Raw genomic sequence first — 21,456 nt, forward strand, 5'->3', positions numbered from 1 at the left:
TCCTTTCTCTCATGTCTAAAGTCTCCATCAGTGCCAAGAGCATCTCACTGGGAGTTTGAACTTTCCTTTAATCTAATCCATTTAGAAAATGACTCACAATTTATTGAATAAAGTAGAGAAAATTAATACCTTTTCATTAGGCTGACAAAGTCTTTTTCACTGTTGGCGTCTGAAATGTGTTTTCTATTTAAATTTTATTTATATCAATCTTCTCTAGTGGGAACAAGATTAAAATGAAAGATCTTACCATCAGTGTACAACTTTCCCATTACTGCCAAGATTTCGAGCCCTAGTTTTGCAAAGGAGCTCGATGCCAAGAATTTTCTGGGAATAAGTTAATATTTGGGATTAGCTGCAAAGTGAAATTAACCAAAAGTGATATTTTAATGTATCAGTAACAATAAAAGTGGTTACTTTACATATGAAAAGAAGAAAATGGACTTAACTGACATTATCTGATTACAGTAAATCTGTAGCAATTTTAGCAAAAACTATGTTATAGAATTTAATAATAACCTCACAAGTACTTTTTCAAATTGGGAAAACACTTGTGTATAAATATATTCCTCCACTGAGCCATTTCCAAATTGTAAGAACACAGAGAGCTAGCACTCAAAAGATATATACATGTGCATGTATGTGCCTTAAATGTTGCTTATAATGGGCACCTGAGTGGTGCAGTAGGTTGAACATCCAACTCTTGGTTTTGCTCAGGTCATGATCTCAGGATCATGAGACTGAGCCTCATGCCAGGCTCTGGGCTCAGCATAGAGTCTCTCGCTCCCTCTCCCTCTGTCCATTCCACCCCTCCCACTCCACTCTCTCTCTAAATAAATAAGTAAATCTTTATTTAAAAACTTGCTTATAAATATCTTTTTCTATTTAATTTTTTAAAGATTTTATTTATTTATTTGACAGACAAAGATCACAAGTAGGCAGAGAGGCAGGCAGAGAGAGGGGAGGAAGCAGGCTCCCCGCTGAGCAGAGAGCCTGATGCGGGGCTTGATCCCAGGACCCTGAGATCATGGCTTGAGTGGAAGGCAGAGGCTTTAACTTACCGAGCCCTCAGGTGCCCCTAGATATCTTTTTTTTTTTAATCTTACTTTCCTTCTGATTTAAAAAATAGAGATTTTGGAGTTCTTCTCTATATCCATATCCAGTTAACAGTGCCTCTCCCCATTCTGTTGCCATGGATGTAAATGGACCACATAGAAGTGGCAGCCACCAGAGAGCCAAATTTCAAAGGGACGAACATAAATGCATGTTTTATTCTGAAATAGCAAGATTCTCCATGCTGAGTTTGCTAACCCTCTGATGCACGTGTAGAGTAAGTACGTCCCGTTCATCAGGGACTTCTGAGAAATATCAGTTTACACTAATGAACGTAATATTCTTCTGGTCCTTGTGTTTGTTTGGCTTAGAGCCTTCACTCTGACCTCATGATCCTCTCTTCCGGTATTCTAGCCCTCTTGGTTAGATTTCCTGGAGGAGAAATTAGTCACCAAAAAATTGAGATTCTGTTGTCATTGTTGTTGTTTCACTACGTTAGGTCTACTCTATAGAGAGTCAATGTGGATTATGAAGACTGGGAGCGGGCTGGGTTCCCTAGCTGGCAAAGACCATGTTTCTGTATCCCCAAAAGACAGACAAAATTCATGCTTTACTCAAATAATTAAGAATTCTAACCAGGGTTTTGGAAGCTGTGCAGAGAAATGGGTGCTTCTGGTGAGAAATAGCGGTTATGAACACTTTCTTGACAGTTTATATATCACAAATGCTAAATATTTTTTTTTACCTTTTGACTCAGAAATACCACTTCTTAGAATTTACCCTGGAGAAATAATTAAATACATTTGCAACGGTATATGCACAAGGGTGTTAATATAAGCATTTTTACTAATAGCAAGCAACTAGCAACAAAAAAGACAAATTTCCAACACCAAGGGACTGCTTGAATAAAATGCATCTTAGTAGGGGCTGTGATATAGACCTTGAAGTAATGATTCACTTCATTTATTTAGAGATGTGCAAAAATATTTATGAATCTATGGTTAGATTTTAAAGAAGGGTAGCAGATGGTCTGTGTGGAATGATCTTCCTTACATAAAAAATATTATATATGTTGGTGTATACATTTTTTTCAACCATTTAAAAATATATATATGGATGACCTGCTGTATGACAGCACCCTTCTAGCCACTTCAGAATATAAAGTCCAAACCTTCATGGAGCTTAGGGCCAAGTAGGAAGAAAGGACAAATATCCAGATAAACTGAAAATGGTGTGTGGATTCAGGATATAGCACATACTATGAGGAAAATCAAAGCAGGCTGTAAGGGGAAAGTGTCAGGGTCAGGTGGGTATGGATTATTTTTGACAAATTATCAAGAGGGGCCACTAGGATAAAACAAAACAAAACAGTTGAATTGAGGCTCAGTTGATGTCAATTCTGGATGAACATGCCCAGGAGAGAGGGTGAGCCAAATCAGAAAAGAAATTTACATGTTTGCAGAAGAGCTTGAGAGGGTAGACCAATTGATGGAGGGTGAAGATGGAGCTGGTAGAAAAAAAATGGATGGAGAGATAGGACAAGCCAAGTAACACGGCTCTTTGAAGGCTAGAGTAAGGAGTATAGAATTTATTCCATGTGCGGGCACAATTGGAGAGTTTTAAGCAGAGGATTGATATGAAATGATTTGCATTTTAAAGATCACTCTGAATGCTGTGTCAAGAATAATTAGAGAAAAAGACTGGAAAACCCATAGCCAAATGTCGCCGTCTACTTCTGCTTAAAGTGACTATGTTTACTTTCCTTTTGCTAATTATCTGTATGCTTTGAGTTTTGGGAAAGAGTAGATATTACTTTTAAAATTAAGAAGGAAAAACAAAGGTTTCTATGGTTGGCAAAAACCAGAACATCAGAATGCATGGGTCTCGACGAAATTACAAATCCCACTCTATCGTAAACAATGGGGTTGCTCTTAAATGTTTTAATCACAGAATGTTAAGCTTGAGAATCCAGGAGTGTTCAATAGGACATTTATTTAATAATCATGACTCTTGATGTTTCTTCTTAAATATAGATTTAAAATTATGTCTACAAAGGGGAAATATCGTTGAATTAAATTCTAAAATAAAACCACTGATTTAGTGAAAGCAAGACTAACATGCAGTGTTTAATTTATAAGCGAGCAGAAGGGTAGAGTTATCAGGTATTGAAAGTGCACAATAAGCCAGGGACTGCAACCTTGGTGTAGAGCACACAAAGAAGAATATTAGTATTGGCAGGAATTAAGAGCACTCCCTTGAGTTGATAAAAAGTCTGAATATTCCTTGTCACCAGAGCAGATAGCTTTTTCCAGAGCAATAGAACCTATACCCCTGCATTCTGATAAGACAGCTTGGAACAGCCCGTGACACGCAAAAGATTTATGTTTCGTGTCTTATCTTAACATTCATGTGAAGTTAGACTTCTACCTCATAATGTATGTACTTATTTGCTTTACTATGGAAACAATGTTGCTGATTACTTAGTTTTTAAATTACCTCGGCAATGAAGACTTTCTTTCATTTTTTATTTGACCGTAGTTGACTCACAATGTTAGGTTAGTTTTAAGTGTACAACACAGTGATTCAAATTCTAGACACTTTATGCTGTACTCAGTGGAGCTACCATCTGTCATCTTACAATGCTATTACAGTATCATTGCCTGTATTCCCTATGCCTGTCTTTTATTCTTGTAACACTCCATTACCGGAAGCCTGTATTTCCCACTCTCCTTTGCCCATTTTGCCCATCCCCCACCCCCCTTCCCTCGGGCCACCTTCAGTTTGTTTTCTGTATGTGTAGGTCCGATGCTGCCTTTTTTGTTCTTCTTTTTTGATTCAGTTGTTTTGTTTTTTAGATGCCACACATGAGTAAAATCAAATGGTATTTGTCTTTCTTAGTCTGGCTTATTTCACTTAGTATAGCATCCTCTAGGTCCGTCTATGTTGTAGCATATGTCAAGATCTTACTCTTTTATGGCTGTATAATACTCCTGTGTGTGTGTGTGTGTGTGTGTGTGTGTGTGTGTGTACATACCACATCATCTTTAATCACTCATCTATTGATGGACGTTTTGACTGCTTCCATATCTTGGTTATTGTAAATGATGATGCCACCAACGAAACAAAAAGCAAGCTACTAAATGAGAGAAGATATTTGCAAATGACATATCTGATAAAGGGTTAATGTCCAAAATATATTAAAAACTTATACACCTTGGGGCGTCTGGGTGGCTCAGTGGGTTAAAGCCTCTGCCTTCGGCTCGGTTCATGATCCCAGGGTCCTGGGATCAAGCCCCGCATTGGGCTCTCTGCTCAGCAAACAGCCTGCTTTCCTTCCTCTGTCTCTGCCTCTCTGCCTACTTGTGATCTCTCTCTGTCAAATAAATAAATAAAATCCTAAAAAAAAAAAAAACTTATACACCTCAACACCAAAAAAACCCACAAATAATCCAATTTAAAAATGGGCAGAGGACCTGAATAGACATTTTTTTCCACAAAAGACACACAGATGGCCAACAGACACATGAAAAGTTGTTCAACATAAACTCATGATCAGGGAGATGCAAGTCAAAACCACGATGAGATGCCACCTTCCCCTGTCAGAATGGTTTAAACACACACACACACACACACACGAAATAACAAGTATTGGTGAGAATGTGGAGGAAAATGAACCATCATGCATTGTTGGTGGGAATGTAAATTAGTACAGCCACTGTGGAAAAGAGTATGGAGTTTCCTCAAAAATTTAAAAATAGAAACACCATATGATCAAATAACTCCACTATGGGAGTTGAATTATTTATCTAAATTGAAAAGATATAAGCACCCTTATATTTAATAATTCTTCTTATTAAATCACTCTGACGATTCAAAGCAGTTCCCCTCATTAGTGTCCCTAGTATCTTTCTCATAATTTGTCTGTGTGTATTATCACATCATTACAATTAGTATTTATCTCCCACAATAAACTGTAAGCTACTTTAGGATAGGAACTGTGTCTGTTTTATATTTATTTATATTATTAACAGCAGTTAGTGAATAACTTCTGAATAAATAAAAGAAAGCTTTTGTCTTCAAATACCTTCAAGGAAGATAAAATTGCCCCAGTTTGAAAAGCACTGGAATAGAATTTGTAGAAGGAAAGCAATACTAATCAATCACATCATTTGTTCCATGTATGTTTCCGAAATATATTGTAGATCTACAAATAAATACAGTCTAGGTAGCAAAAACTGAATATATGCATCCCACAATTAGTATGAACTGCCACTAAGATAAGGCATTAACTCTCTATGAAGATAATTGGATGGATGCATATATAGGTGGATAGAGGACACATAGACAAATAACAGAATAATTGCCAGTTTATTATGTATCATACTAAGATGCTGGCCTCACGTAAAAATTTACTATTACCAGTTGTGATTTCTATTAACTGCATTTATAACTCAAGAACCTTAGACTTGACCTAAGCAACTTTCCAAAGAATACTACCAGTGAGTAGTGGGCTTCAGATTCAAACCCAGGTCTCTCTATCTTATATCCAAGAGCTTAGAGATTAACTATTACATAATATCTCTCTCCTCTGGATCCTATCCTTAAACGTGGGCTCACAGGAAAGAGGGAATTTGGAATGATTGCAGGCCACATTATTCTATGCCTTTAACTTTACTTTGATAGAGACAATAACACAGAGGGAGTCACAGGCAGATCCTTTGAAGAAGAGCATTGTAACAGCTGTTATAACAACCTGTGCATAAAGGAAGGCAGGAGAGCTGTTCCAGTCCTCTCATGGAGTTCCAGCCATTGCCTAAACTGTATGACAGGTCGCACAAAAATGAGCTGGGAAATTTGTCTTGATTTATGTACTTATAACCTACTTCTGGGAACATGAATGAAATCATATGCTCAGCCATTTAATTTATGCTCAAACTCTCATAAGTCATAGAAGCAAGCTGAGAGTTTGGCATAATATTGAAGAACAATGGTTCACTCACTTCGTGAGGAATTGCCTTTTCTGTTTTGCAGCGATTTTATTCTTTAGAGTAATAAAAATGATGATGCTGATGATAATAATAGCTAATATTTATTGAACATTTATTGAATGCCAGACACTCTGCTAAGTGCTTTGAATGCGCTTTCTCATGAAATCCTCCCAATCCTTTCATATAAGCACTATTTTTTTTCTTTTTCTCTATTTCTTTTTTTTTTAATTCACTCATTCATAAATTCTAAACCTGTCTTGAGTTACTCTGTGCCATTCAACAATGAATGTAGTAGGAGCTCTGTCCTCCTGAAGCATGTTGTCCGGTGAATAGGCAGGTAGGTACACAAGCTAATAATTCTAGCCCCATGTAGTGAGGGTTACAGTTGATGTAGCTGAGTTTTTGGTCACATGGTTTCCGCAGTTGTTCCTGACATTGCTTTCAGCTCTGCCCTTCTTCACAGTTCTGGAGTAGGCAACCGAAATCCAGACCTAGCCCTTCTGTGTGAATGCGGCCATGCTTACATAGCATTTCAGCTGTTTGTTCCTTTCTTCTTGCATCTTGTACATCATGGCCAAATCCATCTTTCCCAACCATCCCATTAATCTTCTCTTCCCTTTGCACACAGAATCTAGAATATTCAGTGACCTACCATTCCTTTAAGGAAAACAAAACAAAAACCCAGCCTGAGCTTCATGCTTTCAAGAACTTCCACAATATTATTAAGAGTTTCTCTTCCCACTCCCCAGGGTGAGCCTACACTTTCAGCATGATAACGTACTTACTGCCAAGGGAGCACTTTGCTCATTTATACTCCCTTATAGTAATTCATGCCAAAATGCCAGTTGTGCCCATACTGAGAAACTCTGAGCTAAACTGTTAAGCTCTCAGGGTGGAGACTATGTCATGTTCATTATTTGATTCATCTCACTAAATCAGGTAGTCCTTTGACTACAGAAAGTGCTCAAAGACCATTTACTGAGTTGAGACCCAAGTATTGTCTATTGAAATGATAAACAGGAATGGCACTTCTTCAACAAATTCATGTATATTCACTGTACTTAAGCCCATTGCTTACCAGTACCTTGTTCTCTTTACATGGAAAAATGCCTCAAAGTGAATAACAACAACAGCAAAAGGATTTCTAGTCTATTTAAGATTTATCACTGATGAATTGATTCTCTTTTGACAAGTCTCTCTTTGGGTCTGTAGCAACATGACATGGTACAAGGGAGGAATCAAAACTTATGATTAGGGGCGCCTGGGTGGCTCAGTGGATTAAGCCGCTGCCTTCGGCTCGGGTCATGATCTCGGGATCCTGGGATCGAGCCCCGCATCGGGCTCTCTGCTCCGCGGGGGGCCTGCTTCCTCCTCTCTCTCTGCCTGCCTCTCTGCCTACTTGTGATCTTCTCTCTGTCAAATAAATAAATAAAATCTTTAAAAAAAAAAAAAAACTTATGATTAAAGTAGCTTTAGTGATTTTAAGAATCTCTTAAGGAAAGGTGAACATTCTTGAAAAAGTGGAAGACCGGATATTTTCCTGAATATGGCACATTCATAGAGCGAATTCCAGAACCCCAGGGCTAAAAGGGAGTCTCTTTCATAATCACCACAGATAAGAGAGAGTTGGTTTTTGCAGCTGATATTTAATTAACTCAGTTCTTCTAGGGGATAAGGAGTCCTCATAGAAATTAGGCGTCTATGTCACAAATTTCTTGTGGCTTCAAAAATTGTTCACTGCTGGGACTTTCTACTAAAACACGGTAAGTAGTAGAATCAAGCAATATGTAGCTCAGTCTAGGAAGAAACAAATGTGATATAAACTGGCTCTTACCCAAAATATTTTTTACATTAATTTTATAAGAAATTAAATGTTTTGTGTTTGCCTCAAGTGTTTTGTATTTATATGAAATTTATTTTCAGTAATCATATACCAGAGAGAATGCATTCATTCACTCAGCAGTTAGTAAATGCTTTTAGGGAGTTCTGTGAATCCTGAACACAAAACTAGAATGAGTTTGCACATTTATGATGCAAATCATGGACTTTATCAGTAAGCAGGCCTGCATTTTATCTTTATTTTTTTTATTTATTATTTATTTGACAGACAGAGATCACAAGCAGTCGGAGAGGCAGGCAGAGAGAGAGGGGAAAGCAGGCTCCCCGCTCAGCAAAGTGCCCGATGCGGGGCTCTATCCCAGGACCCGGAGACCTGAGCGGAAGGCAGAGGCTTTAACCCGCTGAGCCACCCAGGCGTCCCCAGGCTTGCATTTTAGTCTTAATTCCTACACTTATGCGTGTAAGCTTGGCAAACATATTTAGCCCCTCTGGCCTTCAGTTTTTTCATCCATGGTTCAAAATAATACCCACCTTTAGGATTGCTATGAAGATTACATAACATTTAAGGTACCTAACAGAGAAACACACAAGAAACCATCAGAAACCTCAATTGTCATTTTTATTACTGCACTGACCATTATAATGCAAGATATTTAGAATTATTTGTTTACATTTTTCTTATGAGAAAAATTATAAAAACAGGTAACATTTACATTAGCTCACTGTGTTAAATCTCTTTAAATCATTCCTCTTCCAATAATCTGAAGGTTTTAGGTTGCTTCCAGTTTGGAAGAGGGAGTGATCTATAAATCCTCCCTGAATTTTCTTGACGTTATTGCAGGAAATATGAGTATATGGGGGAAAAAGTTATGAAAAAAGACTGTAGTTTGACCTAAGACATGAAGTGATGTATGTTAAAATGACCATGTAATGCATAAATCAGAAGCAACGTCAGTCTAATAGCATCTTTAGAAAACAACACTGGAAGAATGAACTCAGTTCTCATAAACCAGAGGGTAATGTCCAAACTCAAACCCTGTTTAGGAGAAGCAAGTGTAATATGAATTTTTAGAGATTATAGGCAGGTCTGGGGATGTTTTTTATTCTTAGAAAGCCTTTCCTTTTTCCCTGTGAGCCAGTGGACCTTTACTCCCTGGAATTAAAGGTGATCTGTGGGTTTTGAGATGCCCTCTTTTTCCTATTGTCTACATTGTCATTGAGAAGATATTAATGCTTAAAAGAAAGAGAAATTCCTTTGTTAGCTTGCAACAAAGTAAGCCAGCTCTTAGAGGGCAGAGAGCAGCCTAGAGAAGAGGGAAGAGTGTCCTTTCGAAGGAAGTAAAGATACCGAAGCTGACCTTATGGCAGTTTGTTCATTATTTGTGTGCCTCCATGGGGAAAAAAAAAAGTCACAACCGCTAAATGGGAGATTGTCAGGAAAGGTGGTTTCCCCTCAGAGCTCAGACCAGACGGTTTCCATTCTTGGTGTTGATTCAGGGCAGCGATCATGAGATATTAGGTGGGATTTCAGGGGACAAGTGTGGCAAATGTCACCAGCCTGTTGCTGACTGAGTGCTGGCCAAAAGGAAGCTTCGGACTGTGGTCTCTTGATAAACACTGCCAAACCCTGCCATTGATCTTATGTCACGGAAACCTGGCAATTTATTTTTTGCCCTTTCAACAGTACAAGTGTTTTTCTTGCTGCCAAAATACATGCGTTTCTTATTTACTATTGTCTCTTATTAACACACCTATAAATAAGGTCTCTTACCTATGACTGGAATGTGACCCTATTCTACACCCTCATACAGAGCCCTGCTATTGAAAAGAAAAACGCTCCTGGGGCTCCTGGGTGGCTCAGTCAGTTAAGTGTCTGACTCTTGGTTTCCTCTAAGGTCATGGTCTCATGGGTTCTGAGATCAAGCCCCACATTAGGCTCCATGCTCAGCAGGAGTCTGCTTGAGAGTCTCTCCCTCTGCCTCTCCCAAACTTGCACGTGCATGCTGGTACTCTCTCTTTCTCCCTACCCCCCCAAATAAATAAATAAATCTTAAGAAAGAAAAGAAGAGAAGAGAAGACTCATAATCATTCTCTATCCTGTGGAGGATCTGTATCTTCTGTTGCTACTCTGTGTTTTACTGAAATACCACATTATCTTGCATACGGATAGACTATTTACAAGATTTTATTTTCTATACTTGAGTGCTATATTCCAATAGAGATGCATTTTATGCCGTTCAGTCTGGTCCACACATAAGGTATGAATCAAACAGAGGCAAATTACCCTTGGAAAATTCCTCAAATTGACTGGATAAGAGAGTAGACGTGATTTTGCATATAATACCAAATTTTGCAATCTGTAGGCTGGATTCCAAAGGAGGGCAAGTCCGAAGTAAAGGCAGTGTAGAAAGAGGAAAACTTGGATGCAGGCATGGCCGTATGGTTAAACCATTCCGCTTGTAAGTTAGCAATGTACTCCTTCCACAGAATGCCTAACACCAGATGGGGGGAGAATTTCAATGGGTGCTCCTGCTTCACTTTGGGGCAGGGGGAATGTTACTCCATTCCATTTTAATATGAATCCTCTGTGATGTTAACAGATGTCATCTGACCTCTTTGTCATTATGAGAGGAAGCATCATAGTGGGGCCTCCTCTTTCGAGGGTAAGGGGCTGAGAGGTGAGTATCTACAGAACTAGGTTTCCGGTCCAATGTGAAAACAAGCCAATCGGAAAGTGCCAGAAAGAGACATTGGCAGACATTTCAGAATTTGGGATGGTAGAAATAATTCTTCACTCATTAAGGCATTAGGGAAGATATGGACCTTCTTGACTTGTGTGGAGTGCATCCAGTCACTATCCTATAAAATTTTATTATCAAAAACAAGTCTGTGCTATAAATAGATCCACTAAATTCATTGCCAGCTTCCTGTTGTGGTCATCTGTGATATTACCCTGAAAACTGGGGCTTTTTTAGTCAGAGGCTTAACTTTCCAAAGTTCCAGCCACATCATATGAAGCATCAAAAGGAAACCCAGCTCACCTCAAATGCACCTTTGATTGTAAACAAATACCTTTATTAATTTTTTCTCTTAGCTTTTATTTTGCAGGTTTTCTTTCATGCTTTCAGTCATTTTGGTTTTTCTCAAAGGCATTAGGCTGGGGGATTAACCCTAATGCTGGGTGGATAAACTGGCCTTTCCAAGGGAATAGTTCTGTCATTCTAAGAGCAGTTAACACTTTTGTCTCTGTCCCTGAAAAGAAATAGTACAGGTCCTTGGCTTGTAAAAACTAAGATAGAAGTTCCTCCAAAAAGTATGTCTTCCCAACCATATGTTTTTGTCTTTCATTTTTGACAAAATGTTGCTTGATCAAACCGGACAGCATAAAATTATATTTGCAATGTGAGACTGATATACGAAAATATTACTCTTCTTCAGAGAGAATGCTTAGCCAGTCATAGAAGCTTAAAGAGAAACTCGCGTGCTTGAAAGAGAATTGACACTTCCAGAAGGTCACGGCCCCTGTGCCCGAGTTGTTTGGATGAATGCAAACACACTTGTTTTCTGTTTCCATGCAGCTTCCATAGTGATTGGCAAATGGTGGTGTGAGATGGAGCCTTGTCTAGAAGGAGAAGAGTGTAAGACATTACCTGATAATTCTGGATGGATGTGCGCTACAGGCAATAAAATTAAGACCACAAGAGTAAGTTGATTTCTTTCAAATGTCTCATGCATGTTACCCACTGAATTGTTTGCCTTTGTGTTCTACAAACTGCCCCCAGAGAAGCTTTGACAGAAAACATTCTTAAACATTCATATCGGTGTCCATTCATCAACAAGGAGTTGGAGATTGAACTTGACTTTACCATACTGAGCACTTCAGTGTTTCTGTGACAGGCTCATAAATAAGGCTGAGTTGCCATAGCCAATGGGAAGAGAGACACTAATTATTCAAGTAATTCAGCCAACTACTGTGGTGCTCAAAAGAGATTATAAAATAAAGGTCTTGCCTAACTCGTCCAGATGATTTGCTGAGAAGGACTTCATTTAAGTACAGCCATGTTCTATAGGTCTTTCAAAGATTTATTTGATGATTTTTTAAAGAAGTGAAAGGTTTTTGTGATGTGAATTTTCATTCCTTGGTTTCTGTGGTAAAATAAGGAGTTACCTTCAAAATACGTAACAACCTGCATAGGGAGGCCAACCAACTCATCAGAATTGGTGTTGTGATGGCAGGTTAGAGGGCCCCGGCCAGGCCAGCCATTGACCCTGTAGATATTAGATCATAGGACAGTGTGGGAGTACTAAAGGGGGAGGTGGGTTGCTTGGAGCATTTAAGACAGCATTTATTCATAGGTACTACAGAACAATGTTAATATTTTAACACGTGTCTATTACACGTATCTATATCATGTGACCATGAGCCCTGTTACGTGTGTATGTATTTTAATGCACTGGGTATGTTGAAAGCAAGCACGACTACTTAGAAATTCCAACATATTGAATTTGAGCCTTCCAAAAAGGGTGACTCAAATTTAAAAGGACATCCCTGATTCCCACCCCCGTATAATGAGTCGTAAGTTGATCTTCCTTCTCGGTGTTATCTTTTCAAGAAATAAAACTGATAGTTGTAGCCTTGTGATGCAGAAAACATCATACCTTATAAAACCTGTTTTATATATAAAAATAAATAGAGAATCTTTGCATATCAAATTTAGTTGCCAGTATTGGCCACAATAAGCAGTAAATGGTTATACCTCCTTGGCTCACGGCCAGGAGAGGTTCCTGAACATCCTACTTGTTAACATGCATTTTCGTGCACCGAGATACTCAGCATGGATTATCATATTTCAGTTCAAAGAAACACCCTCAGGAGAGATTATTCAAAATGAACCCAGTTCATGACATTTACCTCCAGAAACCATCTTCATTAACTGATGAAGCGTGGATTTCAGGTTTCCCTTTTCAGGTTACATTTTGCCTGAAACTAATTCTACCAAACCATCTGAAGATGCTCTCACAAGTCGGTTTTCAGCTACTCTGAATCATGGCCGGTACGACTGGAATTCGATCACCATTATTTCAAGCTGGTTGCTGATATGTTTTCCGCCAAATCTCCATTTCCTCTTCCAAATGATAACTGATCTCCCTTTATTGAACATAAGCCCTGCTCTCATGGTTCCTCCAGACCTGAAACTTAGTAAAGAACAATAACACAAGTCAAATTATTTCAGGATTTAAGTATGTGAAAGTCCAAGGGTACCAACTAGGGGACTCTTTGGAAGACAGAATATAAATAAACAATACACAGAAATCTTAATGCTACTTTTTATGACTGTAATTTTCTTTGATTTGGCCTCTGTAGAGTGTATTTTAAAACATATTGTAAATACCTCCTAGACATTTTCTGTTCTCCCAGAAGTACAGTGCAGGTCTGTTCACAGTAATAGAGGCTGGAGTGTACTCTGTTTGCTACTGTCCTGGGTGGGATGAATGCAACCAAGACAGCTGAGTGTACAAGAGAAGTAAATCACCCATGAAGTTGGTTTGAAAGCAGAGGATGTACCTGTTCTAATATATGCATCCATTTCAAGTGAGAAAACAAGAGATTTCTCTATAGTCACATGAGAAACACACCACTCAACTAATAAATGTCCACACTGTCTTTAGAGAAGGAAAAAAGGAAACACTAGGAAAAGCTATACCTTTTAACACCTTGAAAGGACCCAGACACTTCTACTGACTTAGTTATCTCCCCCACTTCCTTACAAAGAAATTCACAGTGAAATACACACTTTTAAATACAAAGGCACAATTAAGTCCAGCTAATACGTACAGGAGGTTTTCCTTCTACATAAATGGCATGCCAACACCAGTCCTTAAATCATGTGCTCCAAAATAGGTTTTATATTAATTTTTCTAGTATACCCTGTGTGTTTTTCCCTGTCAGAGTAGAAATATGCCTACATACTTCAAATATTGCCTCTGGCAGTTTAACATTTAAAACAGTTCAATATACAGATGTACTTTAATTATGAGTCATAGGTTTTCATTGTTCTGTTCTTATCTAAGAGGTAAACTTTAGGATGAAAAAAATCAAGTTCTTAAAGTAAGAAGAAAAATAAAATCAACTCTTTGGTTCTTATGTACAAGACTGATTCAAAGAGAGTGCTCTCGGGGGAAAATAAATGAATAAAAGCCAAAAAACAGAAGAAACACGCCCAGCTTGTTAATGGCAATGGCGAGTTTCCTTCATACTGTTAATTTTTTTTAAGATTTTATTTATTTATTTGACAGAGAGAGATCACAAGTAGGCAGAGAGGCAGGCAGAGAGAGAGAGGGAAGCAGGCTCCCTGCCAAGCAGAGAGCCAGATGCGGCACTCGATCCCAGGACCCTGAGATCATGACCTGAGCCGAAGGCAGCGGCTTAAACCACTGAGCCACCCAGGCGCCCCATACTGTTAATTTTTAAAAATAACTCCAATATGAAGAGATTTGCAAGATAGAGTCCTGAGATACCATTTTTCCTTATATAGTTTTTTTTTTCAAAACCTTGCTATTATGAGTTACTTCCTAAATAATCATTCCAACTCAAAATTCTCAGCAGTCTGTGAAATGTAGATAAACAAAAGATATTTCAAAGTGTGATCTAATTCAGAGGTTCATCGTGCTCAGTTTTAAGGAGGATGGAGAGTAGAAAATCATTGTGTCATTTAAAGGACCAAATATTGCAGAATGGGAACTAGTCAGGGTAATGGGACACAATCTGAAGGAAAACCTTGGGAATATTAGATTTAGGTGATAATATAACCTATAGAGGGAAGGAGAAAAGATAAGTAGAAGCAGGCATAGGCTTCCCTTTCAGAAGACTGGAGAGAATAAACCTTAGGGCAAGAGGAAGCTTCCTGAATGTCATTTTGCAGAGAAAAAATAGTCACTTCTGAGAAGTTTTCCAAAATCCAGTAGGGGATATAGTAAAGCTGGTGACAGAAACCCTCCTGGGGAAAAGTCTGGTACATCCGGGTGATGCCTTCAGGCTAAATTTTAACCCTATTCCCACTTAACCGTTGCTTCAATTGTTTCGTTAAAATTGCTTTGTTGGTAGTCTGTGGCAAGACACACCAATTCAGATATTGACAAGAGATCTTTTCTTATGGTTTTAGAAACCTATTGGTTTATTTCTTTCTTTTAAACTTGTATATCAAAAACATAAGTTTGAAAGGTGGTGACGCTATTGGAAAATTGGCTCTATAGATTCTGAATTTGCCAATCTCCAAATATTAATTGCGCTAATTCCCTATAATAAATGTTTTATTTAATATATATAAAATAAGAAGGTGTAATATGGCATAATGTGTATTTTAAAAAAAGAAAGTTGGGGACACTATATCCAATGCATTCAGGAATAAATGTATACTCTGTATATTCAGGAAGGATGCCTTAATTTAGAAAGCTAGACTTCTCCCTGGAGAAAATAAGTTGTTTGACAACGCTGTAATAATTCACATGTAAAAAGTGAACATTCGTTGTTTGGGATCATAATGAGGAATGGAATAAAATGAGGAGAAAACTAAAGGCGCTTGGAAGGAAAAATCAGCAGATTAAAATAATAGAGCATAATCTGGTATAATATCTGGGAACATATCAAGGACCTTTGGATTTCCTTCAACTCAGTATGTTAGTGTCTTTCAGACTAATGAGATAATCAGCAGTTAGATTTCCACAATGTAGAGTCAAGTTCCCTTTCCCTAAAAGGGTGAATTAGCAGACCTCAGACTGCACACCTAACCACTATGGGTATCTTGTCAAATTGATGATTTACACAAATCCACTACAGTCATTTGTCCACACCCTCCCAGACCCATCCTCCTAATGGCGACTCTGACTTTGCATATCTCCATCCATTCTCATCAGCCAGTGCTTTTTATACTTCAGAAGGGTAAAGTACCAGCTTGGATAGATCCCAGCTTTATCACTCAAAATTCCACCAGGTCTGAAGTGTTATGAAAGCCTATACAATCCCGATGTCCAGACCATTTTGCATGAACTATCTTTAAGAGAGAAGGGTAGGAAGGTGGGGCAGGAGTGGGGTGTGCAGGGTGGGTGGATCGGGAAATTGCAAGAGGGAAGCAATGTATGTTGTCAAAATTGCCCCTACGTTAGAGTGAATCATTCATTTATTTAACCAATAAATATATTTAATCCTCTTCTATCTAAAGTTAGTGTAGTAAAGTTTTGGGGATGGAATGGTGGATATGAATCTCCTGTTCTTCATGGAGGATAGGACCTAAGGTTGCAGGGGTGGGGGGCGGAATGGTAATTTGAAAAAGAAAGGCAATTCCATTTCAGTTTTGCAAATGTTACTTTCCCCCTCCCTTTGATGAAGAAGACAGTGGAAGCATGAGGTGATAAATACTACTGGAACATGAGAAACCAAAGTTTGGAAGAATCTGTTATTCATATGGAGAGGATAAAAATTTAAATGTGTGAAGATTTCTGATACATGCTGCCCCTGGTGCAACCAACTTTTGAAAGCCAGCTTTTATTACTGTTCCCACCCAACCCTGAAAGCTTTTCATGGACTCCACCCCTGGACTCGGAACACTCAATTCCTAAGACTATAAAGAACTTAGAGATGAAAAAAAAAAAAAAAAAGAAAGAAAGAAGGAAAAACTTAGAGATGATGAAGAAAAATACCTATGCCCTAAAACTTGTTGAAGTAGAAACTTCAACTCTCTTAGAATCATCATTTCTGCCCCCCATCAGTGACTCTCTGTGCATGCATCCTTTTGAACATTAAAGTCTTTGGGACCATATTCAAATATATTAAATGGCACCCTAAGTTGTAACAGTTGCCCTCTCAGTTGCCCTTGAGTGCCATGTCATTGAGAGGAAGAGTCCCTCATCCTACAAGAGTCCCCTGTGGTTCTAAGAAAATGTGTTCTAAACTTGGCAGTGACTTTACCTCATGCCACCCCTCTACATGATACAGCAGGCCAACTTGACAAGGCCATTGAATGACCTACTTACTTCAAATTCTCATCAAACAGACATCAAATAGACAAACTACATAATCTGAAGGGCCCAAGGCAAAAATGACAACACAGGCTTCTTGTTCAAAAATCAGTAGTAATTTCAAGACTGCCGTAGCAGGTCATTAAATGAAGTGTGGGGGCCTTTTCAGCTCAGGGCTCTGTGCAACATTGGGTAGGTCACGTGCCTGTGAAGCCGGTCGTGGTTATTCATTGCTCCCAGAGTCTATCTCCTCGGCTGTGGCAAAATAAGTGTAATGAATTGATAAAAATATGGTGGCCTGTCAGTGTGCTTTTTGATCACCATTTGAGAACTACAGCTCTAGACTAACATTTTTGGCTTCAGAGCACTTGAAAGAAGCAACGTACTATAAATTCACGAGGTCCTCATTTTCTGCCTATTCACCTTTTTTTATGCCTTCATCTCGTTCTTTTCTCCCTGAAATTTCTTTCTTTCTTTGGTTTCAGATTCACCCAAGAACCTAATGGAAGCATTTGTTATAGAAGCAAGGAAAACCTCTGCGGAAAACACATTTTAAGAATTTAAAACATCTTACACATTACAAGCCAAATGGATTTCTTATTTGCACTTTGACTGGTTACCAGATAATCACAGTGCTTTTACTGTGTGTCACAAAGTATTCTATAGTGAGAAGACCCTGCGCTTTTGGCAACACCATGGAAAATGGGTTTAAAAAAAAAAAAAAGGGTTTTCTCGATGAAAATTTTTGGGATTACGAAGAACGATCAACTATCTTCTAATTTGGATCTATAGTTCCTTTGTACCATTTTAAATATATGTATATATAATATTTTGAAATATTATATATTCTCTTCGAGAAATGAACAATACCACAGTTTGAGATGGCTGGTGTACCTCTTTGAGTTTGGATATTTTGTTTTGTTTTGTCGCGATTTCTTTTTTTATTGGCAAGGAAGAAGACATGTGCCCTTTTGAAATTTCAGCATGGCACTCACCGTGGAAGGCCAGCTACAGGTGGACTCCTGGAATCTGAGGCATCATAACAATACTGAATTGAGAGCTTCCTTCTGTTTCTACCAGATGGCCCAAGGAAGCACATTGTCCTGTTTTATTGCTTTCTACCCTGTGCAATATTAGCATGCAAGCTTGGCTTACATAACCATACTTTGTATTCAATTGATATATAATAACCATTCTAACCTCCTCCAGGAAAGTATTTTTAGAACTACTAGCTTTTCCACAGATAAGACAATGAGGATTCTTGAGGGAGCTACTCCACCATGCTATTAAGACTCTGGCAAAATTATGGTAGAATATGGATCCCTGTATTAATAAGTTCTGTAAATACGATGTCTTAAGGCTTTGTATAGCTGTCCTAGACTACAGAAATGTCCTCCAATTAAATCCAAAGTCTGGCATCATTAAGTACATAGTGCTGTAGCACCAAGTCTTATCATGGCACCTCTTTCTATGTTTGATTTGCTTTTTCCAAGAGGATTCAGATCTCTTCTGGTGAGACAGGAAGACCATTAAAGCAATTAGATTTCAGAATGATCTATGTGACCAAATGCTGGACAGCCCTATTAAAGTGGTAAATAACTTCTTTCTAAACCTACTTGTCCTCTTTATTTGCCATGTATTTGTCCTGAGTCAGCCTTAGCCAAATCCAGAGAACACCCTGCTTAGAGACTTGTAGTCAGCCAGAACTTTTTCCGTGAGGTCTTTGCTGCCATCCCAGCCAATATTTCTAATCCCAGTATTTTGAAAATTGGAAATTCATTACTATAACTGCTGTGTACATAGCCCACAAGATGAAATGTCAAATCCCATGATTGGGTTCCTCTACTGGTCACTTGGATGAGACATATGGGGCTCACTTCTCAAAAAAGAAATTTTTCTCCATCTTCTCTTTTTAAAACTTACTCAGATGATTGTTATAGAAAGGAAATATCTATTTATTATCTACCTGGGATAGCATAATAGTACCAAACATTCCTGTTACTTAACCGCATATGGCAAGTATATCTGGTTTTTTCTCCAAAGCTTTCTCTCTAGAATACATGTGGTTAGGACCTCTTATTACATCACCAGCACAAGTGGTCCCCTAGTGTGGCTTTTTAAAGTTAAACCTCTCGTGAAAGCCAGAGGTTCCTTCACGTCTACCAATATAGCTTGAAGTGTGATTGAATATGTAAATACTCTAATCGGATAGATTGACTCTGAATCTTGAATGCCTATAAAAAGCATACAGAAATGGAAATAGACTCCTAATTGCAAAATCTAGGTTTTTCCAAATACCTTCACAAGTATTTCCCAGAAGATAGCATAAAATCCATACAACAAAATCAGAATCCCTTGAATTTATGGTCCATATTCATTACTTGGTAGTAATATATTAGCAAATGACTTTCACCTGTAAACTTCAGAGTAAAACCTGAAATCCTGAATGCAAAAAAATTATCTGGAATGGCACTTCCCAAAATGGGGAAGAAAAAAAAGTCCATAATCAAATAAATTGGGGGAAAGTTTTTAAATAAAATAAAACAGAAATATTTACTGGGGAAATGTTCAGAGCCTTTAATACACCAAACATGATGTACATCTCCAAGAAAGACTAAAACATGCATTGCCAAGTCAAGAGTTTCCAGAATCTAGACATGTAAGGTGGTTACTTAATTAATGGACAGTACATCACTGCTTAATTTCTGTGTGAGGATATATTCACAGCCTTGTCACATCTTCAGTTTTTTCAATAGAATCAGAAATCTGGATTTTTACATAAAATCTCCTAACATTCTTCAGTAAGATTAACTAATATGAGATGTTTCCCATTACAAATTGTACTAACATTATTATTGCCCCCAAATTACCTGATCATGTGACCTTTTTGAGGAGATGAGTATTTCCTGGAATACCCTTTTAAAAGCATCGGTCCTGAATGAAAATCCAATGGGAAAAAAAAAATTCTCTTTTCTATGGCCTCGCGCATACAGACGCTTCTCATAATTTATGACACGTGGAGCTCACAGCGTCTCCCATTCTGTAACCAGAGCCTATAAGTCAATGAAAGAGTTAGTCTAGAAGCCCAGGTCTGCCAATTTATTTCCTAATGTTCACTTCCTTGCAATAACCTCCGTTGGAAAGACCTAGAAGAGGAGAAAAGGGAGAAAAAGACCACATCGGAATCAGGCAACCATCCAGTAAAACAGCGCAAATATTTGTAAATGTCATCAAATTCAATTTGGATTCATCAAGGCCCTTATACAAATGTGTGAACCATCAAGTTGTATTTAAATTGGACCCATCTCAGTTAAGGGACTCAGGAGCTACTCCGTGCCTACATCTGTTGTTTAAAAACTTTTATCATGTTATTGCTGGAAATAAAGAGCTCGGTGTGGTATGACTAATAATGATTTCAAGCTTGTACATCAGGTAACATACTTAGAGCCAATGGAAAGGCTTTCATCCAGAATGCATCTCTTGGTAAAAAGGAAAAGTGCTCATTTCGTAAGACAGGTTTTTGAGTTAGGTAAAGCTTATTTATTGACTTGTGTGTGTGTGTGTGTGTGTGTGTGTGTGTGTGATTAGATTTATCTATTAATGGATTTGGCAAGCATGCTGAGAAGTTTTACTACGAGGCTTTTTTCCATTATCGAATGATGAAGGAAGTTTTCAGCAACACAAAAATTCAACATCATTTTCTGACCAAATCCAGAGTAACTTTCACAAAGCAATACAATTCTGTAGCGTGGTATATTACACCAACCTGCCATTGTCATGGATGTAAGTTATGAAGGGTATAAAAATTGTTTATATGAGGAGATCCACGCATTCCTCACCTATGTAGGATATGTACTCCCTCCTGGAAGGTTAAATGACAAATCATAATATGAGTTTTTCTTTTAATTAAGCTTGACACTTCCATTTCAGAATCTATTAAGGTTTACCTGACAAAGAAGTATACCATTTCCCTTTTCATGAGCTGTCTGCTTTCCAAATGAAAGATTTAGTGTCTAGTAAATTCTAGGGCTCAAGCCACCTCCATCAAGTGTATAAATATAAGAAAATAGGATATAAGATATAGTAAGAAAAGGGAGGGCTCTGGACTAGGGACAACAGTGGTAGAATCAGAAGGCTTAGTACCCACGGGTATCATACAAAGTGATAAAATAGAATCATGTTCACACTTCAAAGTAAATTAAAGACAAAATCATTAATTGCATGTGCAGGTGTACGTGCACGGGCGCACGCGCACACACACACACACACACACACACACACACACACATATATCTCCTGTTAAAGATTTAAAACTTTTAGGTAGAGGGCCCCTGGGTGGCTCAGTGGGTTAAGCCTCTGCCTTCGACTCGGGTCATGATCTCAGGGTCCTGGGATCGAGTCCCGCATCGGGCTCTCTGCTCAGCAGCGAGCCTGCTTCCCTCTCTCTCTCTCTGCCTGCCTCTCTGTCTACTTGTGATCTCTGTCTGTCAAATAAATAAATAATCTAAAAAAAATACTTTTAGGTAGAATAAGAGGGCTTTTTTTTTCCTTGTAAAGGTCTTAG

At 38.2% G+C, this 21,456-nt stretch overlaps 1 protein-coding gene across 3 annotated transcripts in view; it reads left to right on the top strand.

The window, feature by feature from the left end:
* TAFA1 (TAFA chemokine like family member 1) overlaps positions 1-20,900 on the top strand; it is a 521,479-nt gene extending 500,579 nt beyond the window's left edge. For 2 of the 3 annotated variants that reach the window (XM_045989769.1, XM_045989770.1), the window contains exons 4-5: positions 11,456-11,580; positions 17,378-20,899. In XM_045989769.1, the coding sequence (XP_045845725.1) occupies positions 11,456-11,580; positions 17,378-17,395 (143 nt within the window). In that variant the 3' untranslated portion in view covers positions 17,396-20,899. Of the gene's footprint in view, positions 1-11,455; positions 11,581-17,377 lie in introns of all 3 variants that reach the window. The other variant, XM_045989771.1, reaches the window with a different exon arrangement.
* The last annotated feature ends 556 nt before the right edge of the window (positions 20,901-21,456 follow it).

The sequence above is a fragment of the Meles meles genome, chromosome 20 (genome assembly GCF_922984935.1).
Source record: "Meles meles chromosome 20, mMelMel3.1 paternal haplotype, whole genome shotgun sequence".
NCBI lineage: Eukaryota > Metazoa > Chordata > Mammalia > Carnivora > Mustelidae > Meles > Meles meles.